The sequence below is a fragment of the Trachurus japonicus genome, chromosome 7 (genome assembly GCF_045865225.1).
Source record: "Trachurus japonicus isolate A0001 chromosome 7, Traja_1.0".
In the NCBI taxonomy this organism is placed as follows: Eukaryota; Metazoa; Chordata; class Actinopteri; order Carangiformes; family Carangidae; genus Trachurus; species Trachurus japonicus.
The window spans coordinates 11717431-11741765 of NC_140913.1; the positions used below are offsets into that span (position 1 = coordinate 11717431).

General features: G+C 40.9%; 1 protein-coding gene across 1 annotated transcript; it reads right to left on the minus strand.

The window, feature by feature from the left end:
- Positions 1-24335, minus strand: tti1 (TELO2 interacting protein 1). The gene is made up of 14 exons (XM_085781193.1): positions 24156-24335; positions 23056-23795; positions 22334-22671; positions 21944-22229; positions 20928-21105; positions 18944-19236; positions 16736-17143; positions 16033-16192; positions 14866-15033; positions 14572-14723; positions 14087-14227; positions 12849-13053; positions 2848-2935; positions 1-590 (listed from the first exon to the last, which is right to left on the minus strand). Exons 2-14 carry the CDS (start codon positions 23779-23781, stop codon positions 380-382), a joined length of 3354 nt encoding a protein of 1117 aa, XP_085637319.1. The 5' UTR covers positions 23782-23795; positions 24156-24335; the 3' UTR covers positions 1-379.

Sequence of the window (24335 nt, forward strand, 5' to 3'; positions counted from 1 at the left end):
AAAGTTTTTCAAAATAAAGCATTTCTTCAGAAAATTAAGAAATAACACGAGAGGGACTGGCAAAGGTAATATTTGCATTTACAGCACATGAAATAAGAAACATCAACACTGTCACTACAGACGTGGTCGGGGGTGATGAGGGTGTCGACTCCTGCAGCTGGAGGCTGAGCAGCAACAGAGATGCTGCATTGACGTTTCCTCTTTGTACCTGGCTGCTTATCAAAGCTGCGTGCACCTTGAAGGTTATCACCGCACCCATCTGATGCCTGTTTTTTCGGCACAATTGTCAGATTTCCGTTCAGTTAATTGACTTGTTGGAGAAGTGGTTCAATAGACCGTCCATCTGACAGGATAGTCGATCACATCATTCAGCAGCTCATTAGCTGACTGGCTGCTCGGCTGTGGCGGGAAACTCCTCCCTCAGCAGTTTCAGGACGTTGTCCGAGTACTCATCTCTGGGTCGGCCCATCCCGCTCAGCTGCACAGGCAGGAGGTCAGGGTGGGGCGGGACGTAGGAGCACGGGCAGTGCAGCTCGTTCAGAATGAACCAGAATGCGTCCGGATCCACCTGGATTAAGTGTCGGAAAACGCTGTGGGGAGGAGTGAAGGATGCACAGGAAGAGGATTAGCTCTGGGCTGAGTTTTTCTAAAATGCATAATATGTGGTGTTGGGAGGGGAAGGGGGGGGCAGGACCTTCCTGTAATCCAAAGTGACAGACAGAGCTGAACACAGCAGGTTTAACTAGAAGCTCAGTAACTCAATGCTGTTTCACTGCTGCTTGTTTACTTACCGCGATATCTAGAGGTATGTTGTGCTTAAAGCTCCAGTTGGTAAGTTGACGAAAGTGAAAGTAAACTCCGCGACTTGGTCGGAAATTTCAAGACAATACTCCGTCAGGTCCCTTTATGAACCTCTGCCAAGCGCCCCACACACACACAGACACACACAAAGTAGCCATAAACGCACCCACAGAGAAAAAAAAAAAAAAAAAAAAAGATGTACCGTATCCATAGCACGACGTGTAGGAGCGGCGATTGGCTGCTCCTCCTGCTCCCTCTACCTGACTGGTTGAGAATCGTCGGGCGCGGTGGATTTTGGCAAATACGATTACAGGCTGTAGGTGGAGCCAGAGGAGTTGGATTTTGTCCTAAATTACTCATTTAATGTCTGACCATCAGAATATAGTGACAGTTCCAGCAAATATGACTGAATAATTGTTACCAACTGAAGCTTTAATGGATTGTATTTGAAGTTTCTGGTCAAAACAAAACACTCTTTTTACACAACAACTCCACGCTAGGAATCATTCACATGATTCTGACTTAGAGGAACGATAATAATTCACTAATTGAAAAACAATTAAAGGGACAACAAGGAGTTTTGGAAAAGCGAAGCGTTTTCACACTACATTTATGAGCCTCTGCGCGCACCGTGAAATTCTTTGACTGGCACAAGACGGACTCATGTTTTCATTCATCAATAATTAAAGTCACAGGTTTGAAGACGATCACATACCGTCGTAGTTTCGACCATAAACAGTGATTCGGCTGCGTTATTCTCATGACTCGCCACGAAGGAAACGCTGGTCGGCTCGACCAGCATTTCCGCCACCACTAATAATAACAAAATAACGATAGAGACAGAACGATATATTTATCGAAAATGGGCCCATTAACAAGTGTGGGTAGCGGAGATTCATCCACATTAACGTGAGACTTTTTTATAACCTAATAGAAACTCCTCGTTGTCCCTTTAACTAACTGATATTAAGCATTTGTAAACTTTAACAAAAGGGTCAATGTCAAAATGCGCAAGATTGGAAGAAGACATAATAGGAATATGCTTAAATGCTTTACACAACTCACTCTGCACACAACTCATAAACGATCCCACGGGGGATTAATAAAGTATTTCTGTTTCTGAAATAATCAGGAGGAGGACAAAAACCAGAAAACATATTGTGCAGATGAGTAACTTTATCATCCAGATTCAATGAGATAAATGCAATATGTGATCACAGCATTTTTGTTATTGGTCACTCTCTAAAATTAGCCTTTGATCATGTGCTGCCAAGTCATTTATTGCAAAAAGCCCAAATGTTCTTGTTTTCTCTGACCCTGTAAACCAAAGCTTGGATTCTGTATTTACTGTATTTATGAGTCTGTTTTAACTCGCCACTTTTTAATAAGTTAGCTTTTTTAGTTTTAATTCAAGTTTTTAACTGCAATTCAGAGTTGTTTAGTGACACAAATATGTTGTTAATGAGTGCAAAAAACATGCAAGCACATTTATTAGGGTCCCAGAAAATATGGATTAATGGAATGATCTATATCATAGAAAGAACAATAATTAACTTAACCTTAGTTCAATATGTTTTGACATGGTTTTATAGCTTAATATAAAATATAGATTTTTTTTATTTTTCATTTTTGTATTATAATTAAAAAGCCCAAAACAATGAGTTAGGTTTATTCCCTCGTCCCCATGCCAACTATTATGCAACCTCAGGTCCAGTGTGAGTCTGAGGGGTCTCAGGCTTAGGCAGAGACTCTGATGTATATAAACACATCGAAGTCTGCAGGAATCTGTCCATCTTCAAATCCCAAATCAAAACTTACCTTCTCATAACTGCCATTAATATGTAATAACGTTGTGTGTTGTGCATTTTTAGTACATTCCTGTGATCATTTTAACTCATGCAAGTGTCAGTGTTTGCTACATTGAGTGAAGTGTTGAAAAAACTGGATTAATCTTAATCTACAACATCTATAGAGAATATATAAAGTTCAGTATCTCCATCTAAAAAGTGCTGGACCCAAAGCATAAGGGTGTGAGTGAGGAGTTACCTAAGAGAGGCCTCCTGCAGCGGGATGGGCTGTCTGCAGCTCAGGTAGGGCAGGCAGGCTTCACACACAGCATCCAGATCTGCTTCACCTGAGGAAACCAAACACATCTGTACCGTAAAACACAAACTATGCAATATTTCCCCCAACAGAACCAGAGATAGTCTTACATAATGTAAATAAATACTTGAGGAAATTCAGTCGCGTTGTTATAAACAAGATGCATCCTGTGCGTGCGCCCACATAAGGATGATCAATGTGTTTGTTCCATGCAATAAAAAATACAAGAAGATCATAAATCACAAAGGAAATCAACCCAGAAAAATATCAATACAAAGGCCACTTTATTTATGGTTACCACCTTGATTATATGTACAAAACAACATAAATTGACACACCTCAAACCCAACCCAGGATATAATCAGTTCCCCCAGTATGTGGCACAGCTTGTTAGGATGGTGGGTAAGAGTCAAAGAGGTTAGAAGATGAAAGAGGAAAAATAGATCATGCCTGGACTTTACTTTCTCTAACCCCCTAACGAGCTGAGAGAAAGTGCTGAGACCGCGGAGGGAAAATTCCACAGCGGGCTGTTTCCACGTCTCTGGATTTCACACCTGAGAACCTGCCTCACTCCTCTTTTCTCCCCCCCTTTCCACTGACTGTAACTTTCATAACCTTGCCAGCTCCTGCTCCCTCTATCCATTTGAATCCTTTCCACTCTGTCATCTCCTTTCCTATCTCTCCCTCTCTCTCTCCATCCTTCCCAGCAGACATTTAGTGATTCCCTGAGCTGCAAACTGGGCTGCCTTTCAAGCCTCATTTCAAAACATCTCTCTCTCCCTCTCTGCTCACTCTATTTGCCAATTCAACCCACACTCGGCTTGAACCGGGCCTGCTCGCTGTGTGTCAAGAATAAAAGCAGCAGTGCATATTTCAGAGTTAAATGGGATTATTTAGCAACTGCTTTTATCCCTTTTCTTCCTCCCCTTTCTGCTGCTGCACTCGTAGTGTAGTCTTTTGTTGAATCAAGGTGGATGGAGGGGAGCAGTGGAAGTGAGAAATAAAATGAATAAAAGAGGAAAGGTGGCCAGGTGCTGTTAGAGAGTGCTATAAAAAAAAAAGAACCACAACAACAGGGTGGAATTAAAGCTGAAGCTGGAACTCGAGCTGAAACGTATTATTTGCTTCAGCCAATCTGTGTTTCTGTCTTTCTCTCTCTGTGTGACTGAGGCCTGGTAATTGGCTTGCTGCAGGCGTCCCAGAGGTAAGCTGTAGCCAAATCGGTATTCACATGAGTAAGGCTGCAGCCGCTGACTGTTTCTCTGCTGCTCTTTCACATTCTCTCCATCGCAGAACACCTAATCTCCCCTTTTCTGATAAAAGCAAAAAATCAAGGACAAGAATCTTAAACAGTCTGGATTAGACTATTTCCTTCGATGTGACAGGAGTGAGATTACTGTCTTTGCTACATTACATTCATATGAAGGTTGTAACCAAAACACTGCGTGTGTGGGTGTGATGTTATCTTTGCAGTCCACAGTGGTCACACAGTGGGTGGAGGATCCTTCAAGCTACTACACCACACAACTCTTTTATGTCGAATAAACCAGGTCAAGAATCTGTGAATGAACTCCCTTCTATGTATGGATGCTAATGGAAAAACACAAACGAACAAAAAGTAGTCATTTATCAAACCTGACAAATTTTCACTGTTAAGCACGACTTGTCTCCTCCTGTCAAGATAAATGCAGACTCACAAATGTTCAATGTCCTTTTACTTTTAGTGTCACCTGGTACACTGAAGACCAAAGACGTGCACACATTTACCATACAGGAATTCAGTTCAAACAGTAAGTCTTCTATATATCTGGTATCTATCACTTAGTTTCTGCATAAACACCACCCTAGTTTTGTTTACGGTATACATACATTTTATAAACTGTTGTTATCAGTAGAAGTTTTGGCTCTCATACTGGGCGATGGCTCTGCACCCTCCACCAGCACCAGATCTGAGGTAACGTATATTTAAACAGGGGTTGACATTGCTAATCTTTGTACAAAATAAATTGCCTCATATATCACAGACGCTGAGCTGCCTGCATTGTCATTTTAAACAGGAGACAGCTGTGGACAAAAGGCGTTATGATGATTAAAATGTATTGCATCACTCATGTCCTGACTGACTGTGCTGACTCTGACAGAGCTGTGTGGACCCTTGACTTGTAATCTGCTTTTTTTTCCAGGGGAATATCGACAGATTCGTTGATTGGCTTTCTCCTGCTCCAAACTATGGTTATTATACCTGCCTTTAAATCATCCAGGTCAACCTCTATATTGTACCATTGTTTATCGTACCAGTTCAGTTTCTTTGCCGTCCTTGTCTCTAACTGTAGCTATGTCTGTTGCATTAAAATGAGACCAGAATCCGACCCATACTTGGGACCTAAAGACAGAGCTCAGTCTAAACTGCTAGATTTTATTTTATACAAGGCATTGACATAAAAAAAGTACTTTGTAGGTTACGTAGTTTGTAGGTTATAGTCTATCAGATAAAGGACTGACATTCTATTCAATATTTATCACAAGTCAGCCTCATAGTGGCACTACTAGGAAAAACCAGGAGACTTCATCCACGTTGGAAACTTCTTAACAAAATTTCATGGCAGTCCATACAGACATGGTTGGGTCTGTCAAATAGCTGTTCCTCCAACACCTTCACTGACACTGACACTACACAGACTGCAGCCAACAACCAGAACACAACAGTAGCATCTCAGCAGATAAAGAAAACACCATGAACACCCAGTACACACTGGAGTTACATCTGCAATCAACCAAAGCAGCTTCTGTTGTTTTGGTTTTTTTAGATGATTTATTCTTTCGTTTTGCTGTCATAGTAGCAGTATCACCATCGTCCCAGACCTCAGCAATTACACGATGAGTCCAACGCTCTCAAGAATGACAGAAATTACGGTCAAAAGAATAAAAACAGCAGCCAAGTTGTAATAAACTGCAATTATCCTTTAACAATGCATTGACATATTTTTGTCTCCACTCAAATTATGGTTTCTGCTTTAATTACGAGTCGACTAAAAGAGCTGTAATTAAAATGCCTATCAACCAAAAACACAGTAAAATAGTCAATGAAACCACAACCTCGTAGGACAGACACAGCTTCACATTCTCATTAGTGTTAATGAGAATATATACTCAGCCCTGTGTTTATCCTACTATGACAGGTTTTAATGTTTACGATAACCTCTCTTTTTGAGTATAAATAGTCTCCTATAGTGGCTTCAGTGTCTGAAAGGCCATATCAACTTGAGGAAAGCTAAACAGTTCTACATTAAGAAGATAATTCAAGGGACGCTGAGTGGCTCAGGAAGTTAAGTGGGCGCCCCATGTGTAGAGGCCACAGTCCTCGCTGCAGGTGGCCCCGGTTCGAATCCCCTTTCCTCAGGGCCGGTCCCTGGCATAAACACTCTATGCGGTTGTTTAGGGCCACAGTCGTTAGGTGGGGGGCCACATGATCAGAAAGGTACCGGGGTTCCTCAAGTCATTTAAACATCTTGAGGTCTTCACGTGCACGCTATGAGCTTTATGTGTAATTTGAAATCAATATTCAGCTTCTTTTATCTCACATTTGAGACATTTGGTGAAAATAGAACGGCAGAATGACAACATTTGTGCTCAAAAAGTAATCTTACAAAATTTCATTTTAGACTTGTATCCTTCACGTATCTATTACTGTATTCATATCCTATTTCAAGCACCAAAACAGTTCATTCTCATGACTGAAGGTGTGTTTTCACAAGGGATTTGAAATTTTTCAAAAAGCAGACCTCAAATTTCCAGCATTTGGCCTAAATGATTTCTTTCTACAGTGTTCTAGGACAAATTGGCCTCAGTGTGCTTACAGCGTAGGTTCTAATATTTAGACATAAAACATTTGAGTATTGTTACATCTGCAAGTAACCTATCTTAAAAAGATAAATTTAAGAAAATATGTTAAATTCGAGAAAATGGCCTCAAACCTCAGAGGGCATAAACACGTCTGTATTCAGTTTTAACCAGTGATTTGGTGTTTGCGCTTAGAGTGCAGGGCCACAAACAAAAATCTTGTTTAGGGCCACCAAAATCCTAGGGCCGGCCCTGCCTTTCCTACATGTCGTTCCCCCTCTCTCTGCCTCCCCATTTCCTGTCTCTCTTAACTGTACTATCTAATAAAGACATGAAAAGCCAAAAAATATACTTAAAAAAAAAGAAGATAATTCATATTTGTCAGTGTTGAGCAGATGAATGCTGGTTCTTCCCCTTAAATATGTGGAGTGGTGCAGAAAAGGTATTCACTAATTTACTAATTCCACTAATGTTACAGGTACTGTAAAAGGATAAAGATAAATGGGACCTAGTTTTAGTCACACTTGTTTCAATTAGATAAAGGGTAAAAAAAGAAATAAGGCAGTAAAGAGAAAAGTACTTGAGGTGCAAAGCAGGAGGTTACAGGAGCTGTGTGAAAGTTTTCTCTGTTGTTCAATGTGGTTTTCTTGCGGGTAGCAGGTGGTGGTGACTGTCAATTGACAAAAGCTTCAACCATTGTTGTGTTTACAAGACAGGAGGAGCAGCGCTACGTCTACAGGGCAGAGTGGAGGCTACAGTGAGTCGCTATTGGACAGTGACGAGATGGACAGGGACTAGCTGGGTAGCATGCTAACTTCAGCAAAAGAAAAGACGTGATAGAGTTAATGCTGATGCTGTCTTGGTAAAATAACAAAGTTTAATGATGTTAATCCTCACACTGGCTATGTTGGAATAACAAAACTTACAAATAGCTCCTCATAAATATACCTGAGAGCAATACTCGTGCGGTGACATTTTCAGCTTGAACTGTATAATAAATGTTTTAATTCATGTTGATGCTGCAAAGATCCTTACAACAACGTACAACAACACCACTTCACCTGGAGTCGAGATACTGAGCGGACCAAAGCAGTTTAATTTAAGTATTTTGTGGAAATAATGTGAGGCCAGACAAATATAAAAGGAACTTCCCAAAAGATCTAATTAGAGTAACTTTCCTGACTTCTGGCAAACCGCTCAGGACAGAGACACAAACTTGAAATGCTCACAGGTTTATCCATGGAAATTTCAGAGTTCAGATTTCAAGTTCTTTACCACATTGATTTAAAACTCATGTAAATCCACAACAGGCACACCTACATCATCAAACAAAATGCTGCACTGCACATAATATAATTATGGTATTTTGTGCTAATGTGACTTACAGTAACCACACAGCTAATTAACCCATTCAACAGTCACAGGCTTCCAGGTAAGACAAGGAAAAACAGATGTTGAAACTCGCACCTCTGGCATTATTATCATAGATTTCTCTATATGTGAAATACTGTGTGTAAATAACATCGAAACCTGTAGCTATGAATTTTTGCCTCCCAGAAATGTGAATAAAATATTTTTTCAGTCCTGACTTCATTCTGGTTTTGTTTGAAATACTGTGTCAATATGAACAAGCACCCAGTATGGAATATAAAACCACAACATGAACCTTGAATGTATCATTACATCCCTAATGGTGTAACTGTGGCTCTAGAGCTAGGTTTTACTTTTTTGTATTTTTTGTGAAAAAAAAACTGACAAAGACGAGTTGAGCATATGATGGCAGAAAGTAAAGAGAGGCAGGGATTTATCAACACCTACAAGCAGAGCTGCTAAGCTGATGGGATGTTATTGTGCGGGAATCTGCAGGGATCAACCTGATAGGTTAGCAAATAAGCCTGCAGTTCTGACAGTATGTACTTCTGATGGAAAGGAAAATACTACAGAGTCAAACGCGTGGGGATGCGAGAAGAGTGCCAATTTGTACAGATCATGATAGACTTTTTAACATTAAAACACATTATTCAGACGTAATGTTTCCCCATTGTTGAAATACTTTTACACGGTGTAAAAAAGACATAAATGAGGAATTACACACATGAATGGGCTAGTAATTGCCTAGTAAATAATGGCTGCAAGAAACTATGTCCGTCAGTAGAGAAATCTTACAAACAGCATGAAGCTTTTCTCAATGTGAATTTTTTGGCCCTGAAAACCAAAACAATCAGCTAAATGTGGCCAACGTGCTCCATGGTACTCATTAGAACTGCTGCGTTTGATGATGAGGACTCAAGACGTGTTGCCATGACCAGGGAAATCACAGCTCACTTGGAAACATTTACTTCTTCAGGAAACCGAGTAGAGGTCATTCTGAACTTTACTACAATATGTATTTTAAAAAACATACTCTCTCTATAGGACCAGTCCCAGCCTGGTCAGATGCGAACATGAACTGATGAAGCCTCTTGGATGAGAGGTGAAACGTCAAACAACCAAGTCCAGTTGCGGTCCATTTAGATTTCCTTGAGATATGAGAATATTCACAGGCATACTCTCTTTATAGAAGATTTAATCTGACCTGTTGTGCGATCTGTCTGTTACTTCAGCACCATGGACAGCGTCAGAACTATAAACGTACACTTAAAACGTCTCCTTTCAATCTGGCTGTTATGTACTGTTCTATCATTTTATGATTTGAGTATTTCTACACATTTCTGTTCTAATTTATCACTTCTATCCATCCTTTCTTTTTATTGTTGCTACTCACATTCTCATCATCATTATTTTAATGTCCTCATTTCTCTATAGCAGTTTCTGTCAACTACTTATATTCATTCAATCACTTACTGCAACTACATTATATCTTGCATAAATAGGTGTTGTATAAATATAAATTGACTGATTGAGTTATAGGTTGTGGCTGAAGAGGGAGGATGGATTTGAACAACAGTGTGAGCTACATGTTTATGTATAAAATGGAAAAATTTGTCAAATGAAATGCCATCTTTAACAAATATAATTGTTATCCATAGGATAATTGAATATAAATGAAATAATAGCATCAAATGTGACAAAAATGTCCTAAATCTTTAACATATGGATATGGCAAACTAATAGGCTGCAGTAGCAGTCATTTGATCCCTTGCTAATATAAAGCATATTGATCAGGGCAGCTTTGAGAACATCACATTGCTTTCTTTGTTGAATATGTTGGAGTTAAGAGGCTTAAATTCAAATACATGTACGAAGCCTGGCAATGTTGCTATGGTTACACAATTTTGAGGTCAGTCTGTGAATTTAGAGCAGTGTTTTAACTTAAACTGATGCTCCTCCTGACGTGTTTTGAAATTTTCAAAGCTATACCGAAGTCTGAAGAGCAATGTGCCGGTTGAGGCGACATCATCTAATCAGACGGCAAATGTCAGATAATATGTGCACACATGGGTGCAGGTGACATCTCTGATGGCTTTTCTCATCTTTTCTTTGCACTTCACTCACAGTGAAAGCACTGGCACTTACGTACTGCAGGAGCACAGAGGTGAATGGTTAAAGTGCAAACAGCTTATTGCCTTGCCCGGGGTGAGCATTTATTCCGCACGCCATCCTTTGCCTCCAATACCAGTGGCACTGCCTTTCTATCAAGGCTGCTGGGTCGTCTCCCTGTCACACTAGCCTGGTGAACCCAAACCTCTGCCAAGTGTAAACGACGGACACTGACCTTACTGAACAGCAAGGACAATGCATTCTCTGTTTTGCTGTACAAGGTGAAGGCAAATCATGCATTTTCTATTTCAAATTTTTCTATGTGAAAATATTACATATTAAAGATTAAAGAACTGATGCTAAACACACAAAGACTGGATGTTTGTCTATGTGAATATTGGTGGGTCTGAGTAAGGTTTTTTTATTCATCTTCACCAAATTGCTCCGTTTAATGTTATACCTCCACACATACATCCTGCTGCAGGAAGGAGACTGATTACAGCCGTTTACTGTTACAAGGTCCCATTGTGATGACAACAATTCAGATATGCTTCACATAATGGAAGCTGTTATTTGCACAGTAAATGTTTTTTTGTTTTTGTTCTTTCATTTAAAAAAAATTGTGCATTCTTCTGTGCTGTCCCCATCTCTGCTGTTGGCCCGGGGAGCGCTGCAGACAGCCATGTCATCTCTGTCACACATGGTGCCACCAGCTGCTAACTTTTCTTCTGTCTGTGATGAGCTTTGGTGGGAGGTGTGAGGTTCACGCCATCACCGTGGTGGGGACCGGCCTGGAGATGCTACACCTTTAAAACAAACCCCAGGCTTTTGTGGATGGGAAATTAACACCTGTTCCACCCTCTTAAAATCTGACATCATCGTCATTTTTGAACCATTTTTATTTTACAAAAGAAGGATTATTAGAGCTGTGATAATTTATCCCTACAACCCGACCAACCAGCTCCTGTGCACATATATCCTGTCCTTGGGAGCTAAAAGTGATTGCAATTATCACTTGATGAAAACACCATTTTCAGTGTAATCTTTATCACTGATTACACTTCCTGCTCTCAGTGATGAGCATGTCATTCAGGAAAAGCACTAATCAACTCAAACTTTTACAAATAAGTAAACCCACCAAAATAAGAGTCTTAACATGGCCCCACATGAAGATTCTCTCACTTCCACTGTGTGTGCTGTGAGCGTCCAATTGAGTATTTAGCAGCTTTGGAAAATTAGTGCAATCTGAACCCAGTATGGCCGAGACAGGGATGTCACTACTTAATGAACATAATGATTGATGGAAAATTAGACAAGCAACTCATAATTACATCACTTCTAACACACACACACACAAACACAGGCACTGAGCCCCCAGGCTCTTCTGGATGAACACATTTAGCGATGATAACAAAAGCTATGTCGAGCACAAAATACACAACTTTACAAAACATTGTGTTTCTTTTCTAATCAATTAGAAGTCTCTTTTTCCTGAAGCATCTTGACTTTGACTGATTGCAGCACAGATTTAACAGCATTTCTTGCTTAATTGTTCTTGAGGGAGAACATTTGCTTGCAGCAGCCATTTGATTCAGTAGCATCCTGGTGTCTCAGTTGGCTATGTATGTTGAATTCAAACAATGCGTCAGCCTGAAGGTCTTTTAAGTCACAAGAGAGTGTTGTGCAATTTTATATATGAGGGAAAATGCTGTGCATATTTGTGACACAAAGAAATGAACAAGGCGTGCTGGAATGTCACCTGCAATATTATAAATAAAATGATGATTTAAAAACACAATAAAGAGGGCGCTGACTTGGATTAAAATAAAAACTGCTGCTTTGTCACAAACACATTAGACAGAAACAAAACAGATGCACTGCATTTTCTAATTTCCACAATCAAATCTTCAAGATGCAGCTCTGTTCTCTTCAGGTCTTCATTATTAGAGAGAGAGAGAACTGAGATGCACTAACTCATGCTAAAGTACTGTAATGTCTCTTGGCTTTCACTGTTATACAAAACTGCCATCTGGTGGTGAGAGACAGTCAGTGTCCTCTGACAGCAATCTGACATCGATCTAAACGGCTATAATTCTGTCCAATGAAAGGTTCCCAAATAGATATACGCTGACAAAAAACAACAAAAAACAAAGAAAAAGTGCATGTTTGCCAAAAGTAGTTGACATGCAGTTTGTTAATGTATTTCTACTCATGCACAAGTAAATGATGCATTAAAGCTACATATACAGCTCAACAATAGTATCAATAAAGCTGCTGTAGAAGCGTAGATGGGCTTATTTTTTCATTTTATATGTCAGGCTAATCATTTCCACAAAACCTTAAAGCTGATCATTTTTCCTTAAATGCAGAGGAGTTAACGACACAAATGTTTTATTAACTTGTTATGAATCTTATCTTACAGCTCTTATGGTGGATGTTTGTTTTAAATGATGCTGCCTATAGAGTGAGGTTTTTATTAACCTTAATGTATGTGTCGGCCTACATCTGAGTTGTTTTGTGTTATATGCATATTTTTCAGCCCACTTTTAGACTGGATATTTAACATAGTTATTAATACTGTGTGTTATGTGTACTGTATGTGTGTGTGCTTCTGTTTCTCTTACCCAGGTCCAGCCTCTGGCACAGGGAGCCCAGCCCCTGCAGTACAGCCAGCTGAAGTTTGTAGGCCAGGGTGTGTGTGTAGACGGGTCCGGCTTTGGCGCTGATCGGAGCCTGTCGTACCAGCGAGGCGCTCAGCTTGGGAAGAACCTCTTTGGAAACCCTGCTCCTCAGGAAGTCACCACACGTCTCCCCCAGTGTACACAGCACCTGTCAGACAGACTCAGCATTTAAAGTAGATACACAGCTGGGAAATGACACAAACACAGTCCAACTCAACACAGATGTTGACAAGTAGAATAATTTACAGTGATTTGCTGAATCAACTGACATCTTCGATTTTATAAATCCAAAAAGTGAGATCACTTTTTAATTTTACGTAATTTAAACTGTTTGAAAAGATGAATCTGAAAGACAATTCATTAAGAAAGAATTCTTTATCTTTTGGTGGATTTAAAATCAGTTTTACATTTTTTCCTAAAAATTAAATACAAATGATGAAACAGCCAGTCAACAGTAAACATCAGAGCCACGACCAACTACAACCTTTGATTGATTCAGAGTCAGAATCAGCTACGTTTCATTAGGTCTGTGAAATTATGTGGCTTCTCCCCTGAATAAAAGCACTGAGATATAGACACAAACAGAACAGAAAATATGAATAAAAACTGAATCTGAGTGACCTGCAAAATTATGAAATAGAATAAAAAGAAAAAAATTAAATTAAATTATCTTGTGCATTATGTAGTTTTTCATTGTGCTCCTAAGGATGAGATGGAGCCTTTGAATACAACCTGCTGTTAACCTGATGTAACAAAATGAGACTTTTAATTCACTGTTAAGTTGCTGCACATGATACAACATACATGATACATTTTTTACACCAAATCATCATTAAGTTTGTGGTGGAAATTTGCTGAAGTAACCAGAGTCATAAAGTGGGGTATAAGAAGGGACTGCAATCTCTGTTCTGGGGGCACTACTCTGAACTGCTATGTGCTGTGTAGTTCTGTGTTCTGTTCCCTTCTCTATCGAGAATAAAGTATAAACATGCTACCTCTCCAGTCTTGTTCTTTGACTCTCCACAGGCAGAACCACATTTTCCACCACAAGTTCACTGTCAAATGATCCACTAACACATTGAAGAAGCACATTTCCTCTCAAAGAATCACCGAGAGGTATTTTCTTAACACATTTACAACGTGTAATGAAATGAGAGAGCAGACTCGTTGGAGTTGTTTACCCTGAAGGCCCTGAGGACGGCTAGAGGGTCGTCAGCTGTCAGTCTCTGTAGGAGGGGGGGCCAGCAGCGATGGGCCATGGGTAGCAGCTCGTTTTCCTTCTCACTCAAGACACACACACAGAGCTCCAGCACATCCAACACCTCAAGAAAGAGAAAGGGTGAACAGAGAGCGTATCAATGACACACATAGCTGTACAGGTGATTAAGACTTTCTCTGCAGCTTCAGAGGCATAGATCTAACCAAGTCTTGCTCCACTAAATTCCTTTTTGTAATCCCATTCCAAAAAAACTTCAAAACTGAATCTTTTTGTCTAATTCACATTAGGCCAGTCTGTCAGGTTGAGGATTTCTCAGAAAGACAGACAAAGCTAATTTCCCTCTTCAGTATCTTGTTAATGAAAAGTGGCCTCACTCGAGTTATTGTCATTAAAACCATAGTCTCTCCACTGGTCTCTCTACTGTACATCGCAGTACAGACACGGTACCTTGAGCCGGAGCCTGAGGCTGGGATCTGACAGCAGATGAATGCAGCGCTCCATAACATCTTTAGTGATGCTGATGTGGGAGGGAAGCTCTGCTTTCATATCAGGACCATCAATATCTTCTGCATCCTCACACTCTGTGGGAGGAGGGACATCTGGGAAGAGAGTGAATGTGCACGGGTCAGTCAACCAGCAAAAACTCAGTTACTGTATATTCTGTCACTATAACTCCCTAATGACAAGACAAATCTAATGTAGTGCTATGAAATGTCATTATCCTAACAGACTTCACATTACCGAGGTCCTCCGTGAGGTCCTCCTCTATCCCGATGCCTTCTGCCAGCTCCTTCTGTTTACGGAAATCCAGCACAAACTGGCGGATGTCAAACACTTCCTGGTCAGTGGAGGTCTGCTTGGGTTTGGCAGATTCACTGGTACGATTACAACTGGAGGGAAACCACCGCACTGAAGGAGGACAAAAAGACAGGACAATGGGCAATGGCACATACAGACAGGTTGGGCATCAGTTACAATAAATCAGCAAACTTTTAAGTCATCCTTAAAATTTCCTCGCATCTTTCTCCTCTTACATTTTCCAGCCAAAGCAACCCAAACATCGTCATTTGTTTTGAACTCCTTTTGGCAGTCTCTTAACCATTAAGACCTAAAGCAATTCAACATTTGCTAAAAAAAAAAAACGTTATTTCTCAGCCTCTGAAGCTGATAGAAACATAAAAAACTCTCTGAGAGCATAAACCTTTGACTTTTATTATAAATCAGTAGCTGTACCATGGAAATTGCATATGTAATCAAGACTCAAGTGCCGGCCCTCATTCACAGTGATGTTGAGCAAAAGAAAATGCTAAAACGGGTCAGAAAATATATAAAATGATCAGCTTCAATAGGTACAATCAGAGCTACAGTGTCTATAGAAAATGACCATACCTCTTTGAAATAGCAAGATTATTTGTCATATGGGCTGAAATCAAAACCGATAAAAAGAGGACCAACATCCCCACAACATCCCATCACCATGCTTCACAGTAGGTATACTGTAGTGTGTTATGGATGGTGTGATGTGTTTGGTTTTTGCCAAACATGGAGCTTGGAGTTGGAGTCCAGGTCATCCAGGTGTTTTTTTGAATAGCTTAATAAAGACTGAGTGTGGCACTTTTTTCAGAAAAGGTTTTCCAAAAGGTTAAGGTTTTAGCAGGGTATAATTAATTTCTATAGGCACTGTAGATCAGTCTCAGTTCAGTTCTACTGAATTTTTCTTAATGGTGATGAATATTAAAGTTTAAGGTCTCAAATATAAATTTATATGATTAAATTACTACATTATTGTTAAATAGGGTTTGGTAATGTATGGTAGAGAATGACAGTTACTGTGTGGGTACAATAAAGTCACATGTTGACCCCCGACCGTATGTGTTAAATAAACTGACATCACTTCTGTGAACTCACTCAGAGCTTTCATCAGCGCATGCAGCACGGAGCAGAAGAGGGCGGCTGTGTGGTCGTAGCTCAGATCCAGAGCCATCAGCACATCCTGAACGATGTCGCTGACCAGAGACAGCAGACTGCAGTCGGAGTGAGTCAACATCACTGTCAACACGCGTGGAGCCTGGCCAAAGAGACAAGAGTGTGGTGAAATACACGGCATTTGACTTTGGACTTACGAGTTCTTTTAACTTGTGAAATAATGATCCTGATTCAATGGTTGGTGATTCACTGTGTTTGTTATTAATATAGTATTTTATTAATTTGTTGTGCTGAAGTAATTCATTCTGATAAATCAGACAGTTTACTAATTAAATCAATTAATTTAGCAAAAATAAATATCCCAAATATTCAGTGACAAACATGAACTAGCTGCTCTTTTCCATTTTGTTAACTGATAAATCTTCTGTTTTGAAACTTTGATCTGACAAGATAAGCAACCTGAGCAGTAAAATAATGAGCAGCTAAACAAAAAACAAACATCAACACTTAAATTGATAATGACTATAACTGTTACCCCCACCCCCCATTCATTTGCGCAGTCACACCTGCTCATGAACTCTAATGAAAAAGGTGATGAGATCTCAGTGCTTTAAATAGTCACATTCTTCTTCGTGTTTATACCACTTCTTAAAAACGATGCTCTTATTCTCTGCCGCACCTTTACCTGTGGGTGCTGGCTGAGCCTCTGCAGGTTGAGGGAGATGTCATTGAGCAGATAATCTGAGTTCTCATTGATCAGCTCTTTGAGGGAGACGTAGCCGCAGGATTTACTGATGTCCCACATGGCACCCAGCGCAGCCTGGCTGACCAGCAGCGTCTCCTCCCCGGCTTTCTCCAGCACGGGGTACAGTGATGTCATCAGCAGGGGACGAAAGTTCCACCCAAGGGCCTGAGAGAAGCAGGCGATGCCTTCGAGCTGGATACACAGCTGCCAGATGTTGCTGTTGAGCTGGTGGATTGTGGAGGTGGACGACGAGGGTGACGGGAAGCCAAAGGAGGAAGGAATCACTTGGAGAGAGTTTGTGTTTGTGTTGGTGTTGGATATGGAGAGGAGACTTTGTGGGCTGAGCAGCTACAGAGAGACAGAAGACAGATGTCAGTGTCATGCATTATAAAGATTGTCCTCTACTGATTGCAAGGTGTTGCATCAACTAGAGAAGAAAATAATTATTCCTCCAAACTTAAAGTCTTATTAAGTCAGAAAACTACAGAAAAATATTTTTTATCAAAGGGTTCCTGTTCCAGTAGGATGGGTTCACTCAGTTCTGCTGATCATTGCAGTAAAATGGCAAAAACTCAAGCAGGGAAGAAGGAGACAACCAGCAAACATGGAAGTGGACTATATGAAAAAATGTCAGTGCTCATAATCTAATTTATCACTAGCAATCAATACATTTATATACATTTATAAACCATCATCAGCATAAGAGACTGTAAAGGGGGTGTTATTACACATCTTTTCCTCTATGCAGGAAATAGGAACCTATGTATATATGTCATTAATGTAATGTGTTTTTTTCATTTTTTACTTGGTGCTCCTTGTTCAATTTAACTGCTTGTTGCCTTACACCCCCTGCTATGAAGATTTAGTTTCTGAGTGGTTCATTCACAGATGCACCTCATTGTGTTTAAATCTCACCTGCGCATACATGTATGTTGTTTCATCTACTGTTTCATAGGTTGCTGATGGTTTAGCCTGAAACACATTTGTTGATTGCACCGTATTGAATAATAAGACTATTAAACTATGATGTCGGTTTCAAATTATGCCATACATGAGCTCTACACTTTTCTTTTGGATCTGGGGGGCACAAACAATTTGCACTGAGAAACAGCATATATAAACAAAATGTAAAAACTTCTACAAAAAAAAGATGTTTAAATCAACACTGGGTGATGATTTTTTTTTTTTTTACAAAACATAAACAGAATAATCCTATAAGATTAATGCTGATGCCCAAAACTTATTGCCAATAATAGGTTTGACCTGTCTGTCTATAGCGACTGTAGTTCACATTGGTTCAGTCCTAAACCATGTTCAGATTTATCCAATTTATGAATATAAAAGATCAGACTCCATGGAGGAAGCAATGACAGTCGCTGCTGTGGCCAAACCCTCTGTGTTTCTGTGCTTAGAGTCCATATCATTAGCTACTGTGTCTCAGGAGACGCATTTTAGCTGACAAAGAGGAAGCTCCCGTTTATCTTCAAGCTAACACAGCACTGCTGTTGTATTTGGTTGGAGGCCCTAAAATGTTTCCCGTCAGCTCAGTAATCGTGCCTTGAAAATTCAGAGCGGTTAGTTGAAAGCCTGGAGCAGCTCTTCCAGCTCTTCAGTCTGGGGCCATATTGTGAACACCATGTTTCTCCATAAGGCCTGGAGCACCTTGTTCAGGAGTGAACTGATCTGACCGTGACTGAATTCAAATGCAGAGAGAGCTGTGCAACACGGGCTGCAAATGAGGGAGTCTGATATCACATTGGATAGAAACTGGTCACAGAATACAAAATGAGATGTGAAATATTAGATTAAATAGCAAAGCATCACTTTTTCATTTAGAGTATCCTCACAGGAAGAGAGGGATCATCTGAGTGATGATCAATCACATTACAAATTCATCAGCAGTTTTATCTGATGATGGTGATAATGATGCACAATTCATTACCCATGAGCCACATTTAATTTAAACCAGGAGTAGTTTAACATTTTGGGAAATGAACTTGTTTACTTTCTTTTGAAGAGTTGGAAACGGAGATTGATAACACTCTCATGTCTCTACTCAATATGAAGCTCGAGCTACAAACTAAAGACATCCACCTGGGTACAGTGGAGAAGCAACACAGAGTCTCCACTAGCAACAGATATCCTCACCCTTTGATCCTGTCGGTCTCTGTCCGTCTCCTCGCTGACAGTCATCAGGTGCCAGTTGCTCAGACTGGTGTACTCGTCCAGGACCGACACCACAGCTGATTTAAGGTCGTCCGCGGTGGCACAGCGTCCGCGACCTTCACCCTCCAAATCCTGACTGCCTGTTGCCACGCCAATGCCTGCGGCTCCCCTGACAATCTCATTCAGAACCATGGCGGCCTGCTTCCTGTACGCTGAAGACTGGCGGTACAGGTCTAGAAAGTGATCAGTCAGCAGGTAAATGTTGCCATAGTGACCTAAAGATCAAGAGAGGAAAAGTTACTGGTATTTATATTGCAAAGCTTTCATTGGACCAACTTAACTACTCTTATCGTCTTTATATTCCCTTAAAAGTTGTAGATTTGACAATTATTAAATGCTGAGCAAAGCTGTAGATGACTTTGTCTCTCTGTACTGAGCAGTGATCATACCAAAGACGGTTTATAAACCAAGACCTTCCATGACGAGTTAGCTTCCTGTATGCATGTCCAGTACCGGTTCACCCAATACGCACACTACGCACGTTGCGTAGGGCCCCGCAAAATAGCAGAGGCCCCGTTAAAAAAAAAAAAAAAAACTGACGACGTGACGTGTAGCCTACCGGATTCCCAGTACAGCCTAACAAGACAGCGCTTGGCACGCCACGATGAAGCGGAGTTATCCCTCGGGGAATTAGGGGGAAGAAACAGCTGACAATGACCTGCAGGAACAGCAGTCAGGTAACTCTCCTCTCCGGGTGGGAGGGAGGGAGGGAGGGAGGGACTAGTCCGTGTTTGACCTGCATTAACAGGGCGGTGGGCCCTGGGTGAACCCCGGTCTCTGTGTGCGTCTTGCTGGCTCCTATAATTTTAGTTGTAGTGTAGTTACGTTACGTCTACACTTATACAAAATGGAAAGCAATGGATAAATATTGACTAAGATTGAATTTTGTTTGCTTGGATAGCCTACATGCAAATATAGATGCAGAATCAAACAAAACTTGTGAAATATTATGACAATGGTGCTAAAAATAATAATAATTATATAATAAATAATAATTACATAATTACCTACATTTGAAGTGAAAGTAAAACAAGTGCAGCCAATTTGATGGAGCTGAATTAATAGTCGCTTTATCTAGAGATTTATTTAATGGTGAGTTTTTTCAAACATTAACATGTTTACATGCATTGTTACATTTAGTTTGATTTGATTTGTTCTGAATTTATTCTTAGTTAGACCAACACTGCAATACGTTTAAAGGGGGGATGCGTGGAAACACTGGGTGTCAGGTGCGACTGTTGAAAATTTTTGGGGTTCAGTTAGGAGGGCCCCTTAGCAGAATTTTGCCTAGGGCCCCATGGAGGTCTGAACCGGCTCTGTGCATGTCACGTGGGCTTCTGCACGGCCACGCCCCTTTAGGGAGACCAGAGACAGCCTGGAGTGTATTGACTCCAATGGGAAAATTGAACGTGAACACAGATTATGGTCGAGTCTTTCTCCCCACAGTCACTTAAGTAAATTTTGGACTCATTTTTCACAAGCCACATCTCTTGTGAACAGTTTGACACCAAAATGGCAATTTTCAGACGGACACATCAGGAGAAAATCCACTTTGTTCCAGACCTGTCTCTGTCTCTACGTCATACTCTCGCGAGATTTGGCACAGATCTCCTAGGCAACGTCAAACAAACGGCCGCGAACTCCCGTGAAAATGATTTAAATTATTTTTGTCATGCTAAATATTACTGTTAGTAGTGTAAATATTTAATGTTATCATAAGAAAATATAAATATCTCACTTTCATCTACCTACAAATTGTATAAATCCACACACACGTTCACAGACGAGGTGGGGTGACGGTTGGCCACGCCCATTTAGAGAGACAGGAAGTGTATACCATTTCATATCATTGGAGCAGCCGCTCATGGAGTAGTATCTTTCCATTTATTAATATCTTTGATCATACCTAACGTCCGACAGATCTCCATGAGCACAGACAAGATCTTCTCATCAGTGAAGTAAAGAAAATGCTTCCTCTGTCTGTGAGCGGTGCAGGAATCAGGAGAGGTTGAACTAGTCTCTAAGTCAGAGTTTTGCCTTCTTTCTTCTACAATGCAAACATCCATCACGTCCAGCTCCAGCACCTGCAAAACAAATGTGACAAAGTCATACCTCATAAAGGGTCTCATATGAAACTGGCAACTATCTGAATGCGTCTATTTAAATTATGTGTATAATGTGTTTCTCTATGACCCTGATGAAGGCCACAAGCCGAAACACGTTGGTCAAATAAAGTTGTTTTTTCACAAGTGCTGCTGGAGCTCCTTTGAACATTTTCCACTGTGTTTCCTCTCCATGCACCTTGTGGGTTGGTGAAGTTGCACCGGAAACCACTCTCTACTTCATCTGAATGCTAAAATGCTGTATGCTCTAAAAACAGAATTCTATAATTACCATATGAATGACATGACAGACATTTTATAGCTGTATTTGGGCAGTAATGGTACCACACTGCCGGGCTGGGTGTTTAATTCAAATTTCACTTTGTTATGAATGCCCCTTATTCTCTGTAATCTGTATAAACTTTGGACAGGACACACAGATGCACAGTCCCTATTACTAAATTGTACTGATACCAGAGAAAAAAATATGATAATCTCACTGTTCAGTTGCTACAGTCAGAGCATTTGTTACAATATAATAAATAATTTTAAAAAAGAATTGATAAATACAAAACTACAGTGGCTGAGAGCACAACACACTGTAAGTTAAGAAAATGCATACAAATGGATAAAACACCATTAAAAAAATATGTCAATTCATTTGACATATATTGACTAAACTAAACCACTAAATCGTTGTTATAATTATTGTAAAAAACAACAACAGACTTTTCCCAAGGTTTTATAGCCATAAAGTGATGATGCATAATTCCCACCCAAAATATCAAGTACACTCTGATAGCATAGTAGAAAACATTACCTGCATCAGGGCTTTGGAAATCCTCTCCAGATGTGCAGCCGAGTTCAGCACCACAGAGACGAGAGGCCCCAGGATTTTTAAATAACCCAGAAACACGTTGAGGACAAACAGTTTCTTCTGGTCGTCAGAGGTCCTCATCAGTCTGGGAAGAGACGTAGCCAAAGAGTGGAGGTTCTCTGAGAGAACGTCAGTGAAGGTCTGTGCGCTGCTGTGCTGACTGGTACCATCGCCGTGGCTGCCACATCTCTGATTCCTCTGTGATACGTCTCTGAGAACAGACTGACACCTGGAGCAGAGGAAAGAGGACGGGTGTTTAAATGAACATCTTATGCTATTTTTGTTTTGTCGTCTATTCTTTTTCCTCACAAAAAATATCAACTGAAATCAAACCTCTCTCTGACTCTGGGCTCCTCGTCATTGACCGCCCCGACCAGTGCTTCCAGTAATGGCCCCACACACTCCCTCAGTGACTGACTACACCTGGCCAGCAGGTGGTCAGCCAGCTCCACCAGCTGCAGCCGAACCCTCCAGTGCTGGTGAGCTGAGGTGCAGGAGATGATCTTCTTCAGCAGCTCGGACAGTCTCCCCGCGGTGCTCTTCACCCAGTCTGGTGTCCGTTGGATGACCAGCTGAGCGATCCTACCCAGGTCTGGTGAGGGGGTCTGGGGAGGCTCACTGGCCTGAAGCTGGGCATCTTCCATGACAAGCCCCACAGTCCTCAACCAAACCTGAAAGAAATTAGGGGAAAGAAAAGAGACGATTATGGAGCAATTTACTGCATTTGTATAAAGATCTGATCACCTTTGCCATTGGTCTTTTATGATGAAAAAAGCCTTAGGAAAATATTTTTTAAGAATTCCAAAAAAAAAAAGTTATCTACTTTCTGTATAGTACAGATTGTTCAGCAAAAATGTAACATAATAACATATAATATTAACCAAAGTAATACAAGTAACAGTAAAAATAATTGCTTAGCTAGGGCTTCAATAGTACAGTACATAATAATGACTATGACAGTCAACTATCCATATATACCTCTGTAAGTGAAAGTCAAACGGAGTCAAAACAGATTAATCCAGAGTCGAGGCTGAGAAAGATGTCCAATACCGTACCTTAATAGCCCTGACTGTAACTGCATGGCCTTGTCTCATGTCTCCTGTAATGATTCTGGCGACAGCCGTAGTGATCCCTGGTAAGAATGAAGCCATGGTGCTGCCTATTAAACGTTGCTCCTCTGGCGATGGGACTACATGGTCCTGAGTGCAGTCACACTGCAGAGTCAAAGCCAGGAGGCACTTCAGTGCTGCAGCCTGTACATCACGAGATTTCTCCTTCTCTCCTAGAGCAAGCAGCAGTGATATGGCAGCTCCCAGTCCAGGCAGCATGACGGGTTCAAAGAGTCTGAAGACTATATCACCATAAGCAGCATGTAGCAGAGCATTCAGGCACCTCAGCACAGCTGATTTCAGCTCCTCTGAAGTATCTGCAGGTTTCCCAGGATCAGTTGGAGTGCAGAGGCAGAGGCACAGCTCTGAGAGGAGGCCATGTAGGGTGTCCCAGCTCCGGACACAAGTGTTCTCCAGGACATGGCTCATGGCCTCGGCCACAGCCTGCACCAGTTTCTCCTTCTTCTGCCCCGGGACTTTGAGGACAAAGCGAAGGGGGAAGAGGACATACTCCTGGAGCTGCTGCAAAGTGGCATCATTGACTTCCTTTAACTGGCCGTTCAGTGTCTCCACGTTGGTCACGGAGGGCTCTCGGGTCAGCAGGACACAGGCTGGACGGAGGTAAGCAAAAGCGATCTTTGGATCACTAATCTGAGCCATGATTGGAGGCATTGCACCAGGGGCCACTTTAGTGAGGGAGCATGGAAAGAGAAATGAGAATTAGACAAAGCAATTACATATCAAATGTGCACAGAATCTGAAATGAATGTGTGCTTGGTGCTAACTTTTTCAATTGTTTACACTGAGAATCTTTTGTCTGGTATCCAGCCAACCCTTCAATTGTCTCTCAACTATTCCATCTCCCTTCAAAATGTAGAAAATGCACAGGAGATCTTTCTAACTCTGCACTGACATCTAGATTTAGACCAAAGCTGTTTTAAAGTCTTCTTCTTATTATCAGTCGTTTCCCGAAGTGACAAAAAACATTCAACAGAAACAACAAGGAACAGGCACATAAGCAAAACGCGTGAGTGAGAGGAGAATACCTGCAACATCAATGTAGTCTGTAGTTAGCTGACAGCCTCCATCTGCTGCACTGAGGAACGAGCGTCAAGAAAAAGGCAGCCAAATGTACATTAGCGCTACTAAGGCGAAGACTGCGCGGAACAATACATTGAAATAATAATGATTTCTAATATATACAGAGACATTTGAAATCCGTAAGT

What these genes read in the sequence shown, in the direction of transcription:
- tti1 (XM_085781193.1), bottom strand. Translation starts at nt 23,781, where the DNA reads ATGCCTCCAATCATGGCTCAGATTAGTGATCCAAAGATCGCTTTTGCT. An exon ending in TTTCCAAAGCCCTGATGCAG is followed by an intron (nt 21,106 to 21,943) that starts GTAATGTTTTCT and finishes TTTGTTTTGCAG; the next exon opens with GTGCTGGAGCTGGACGTGAT. An exon ending in TGCGCTGATGAAAGCTCTGA is followed by an intron (nt 15,034 to 16,032) that starts GTGAGTTCACAG and finishes GTCCTCCTTCAG; the next exon opens with TGCGGTGGTTTCCCTCCAGT.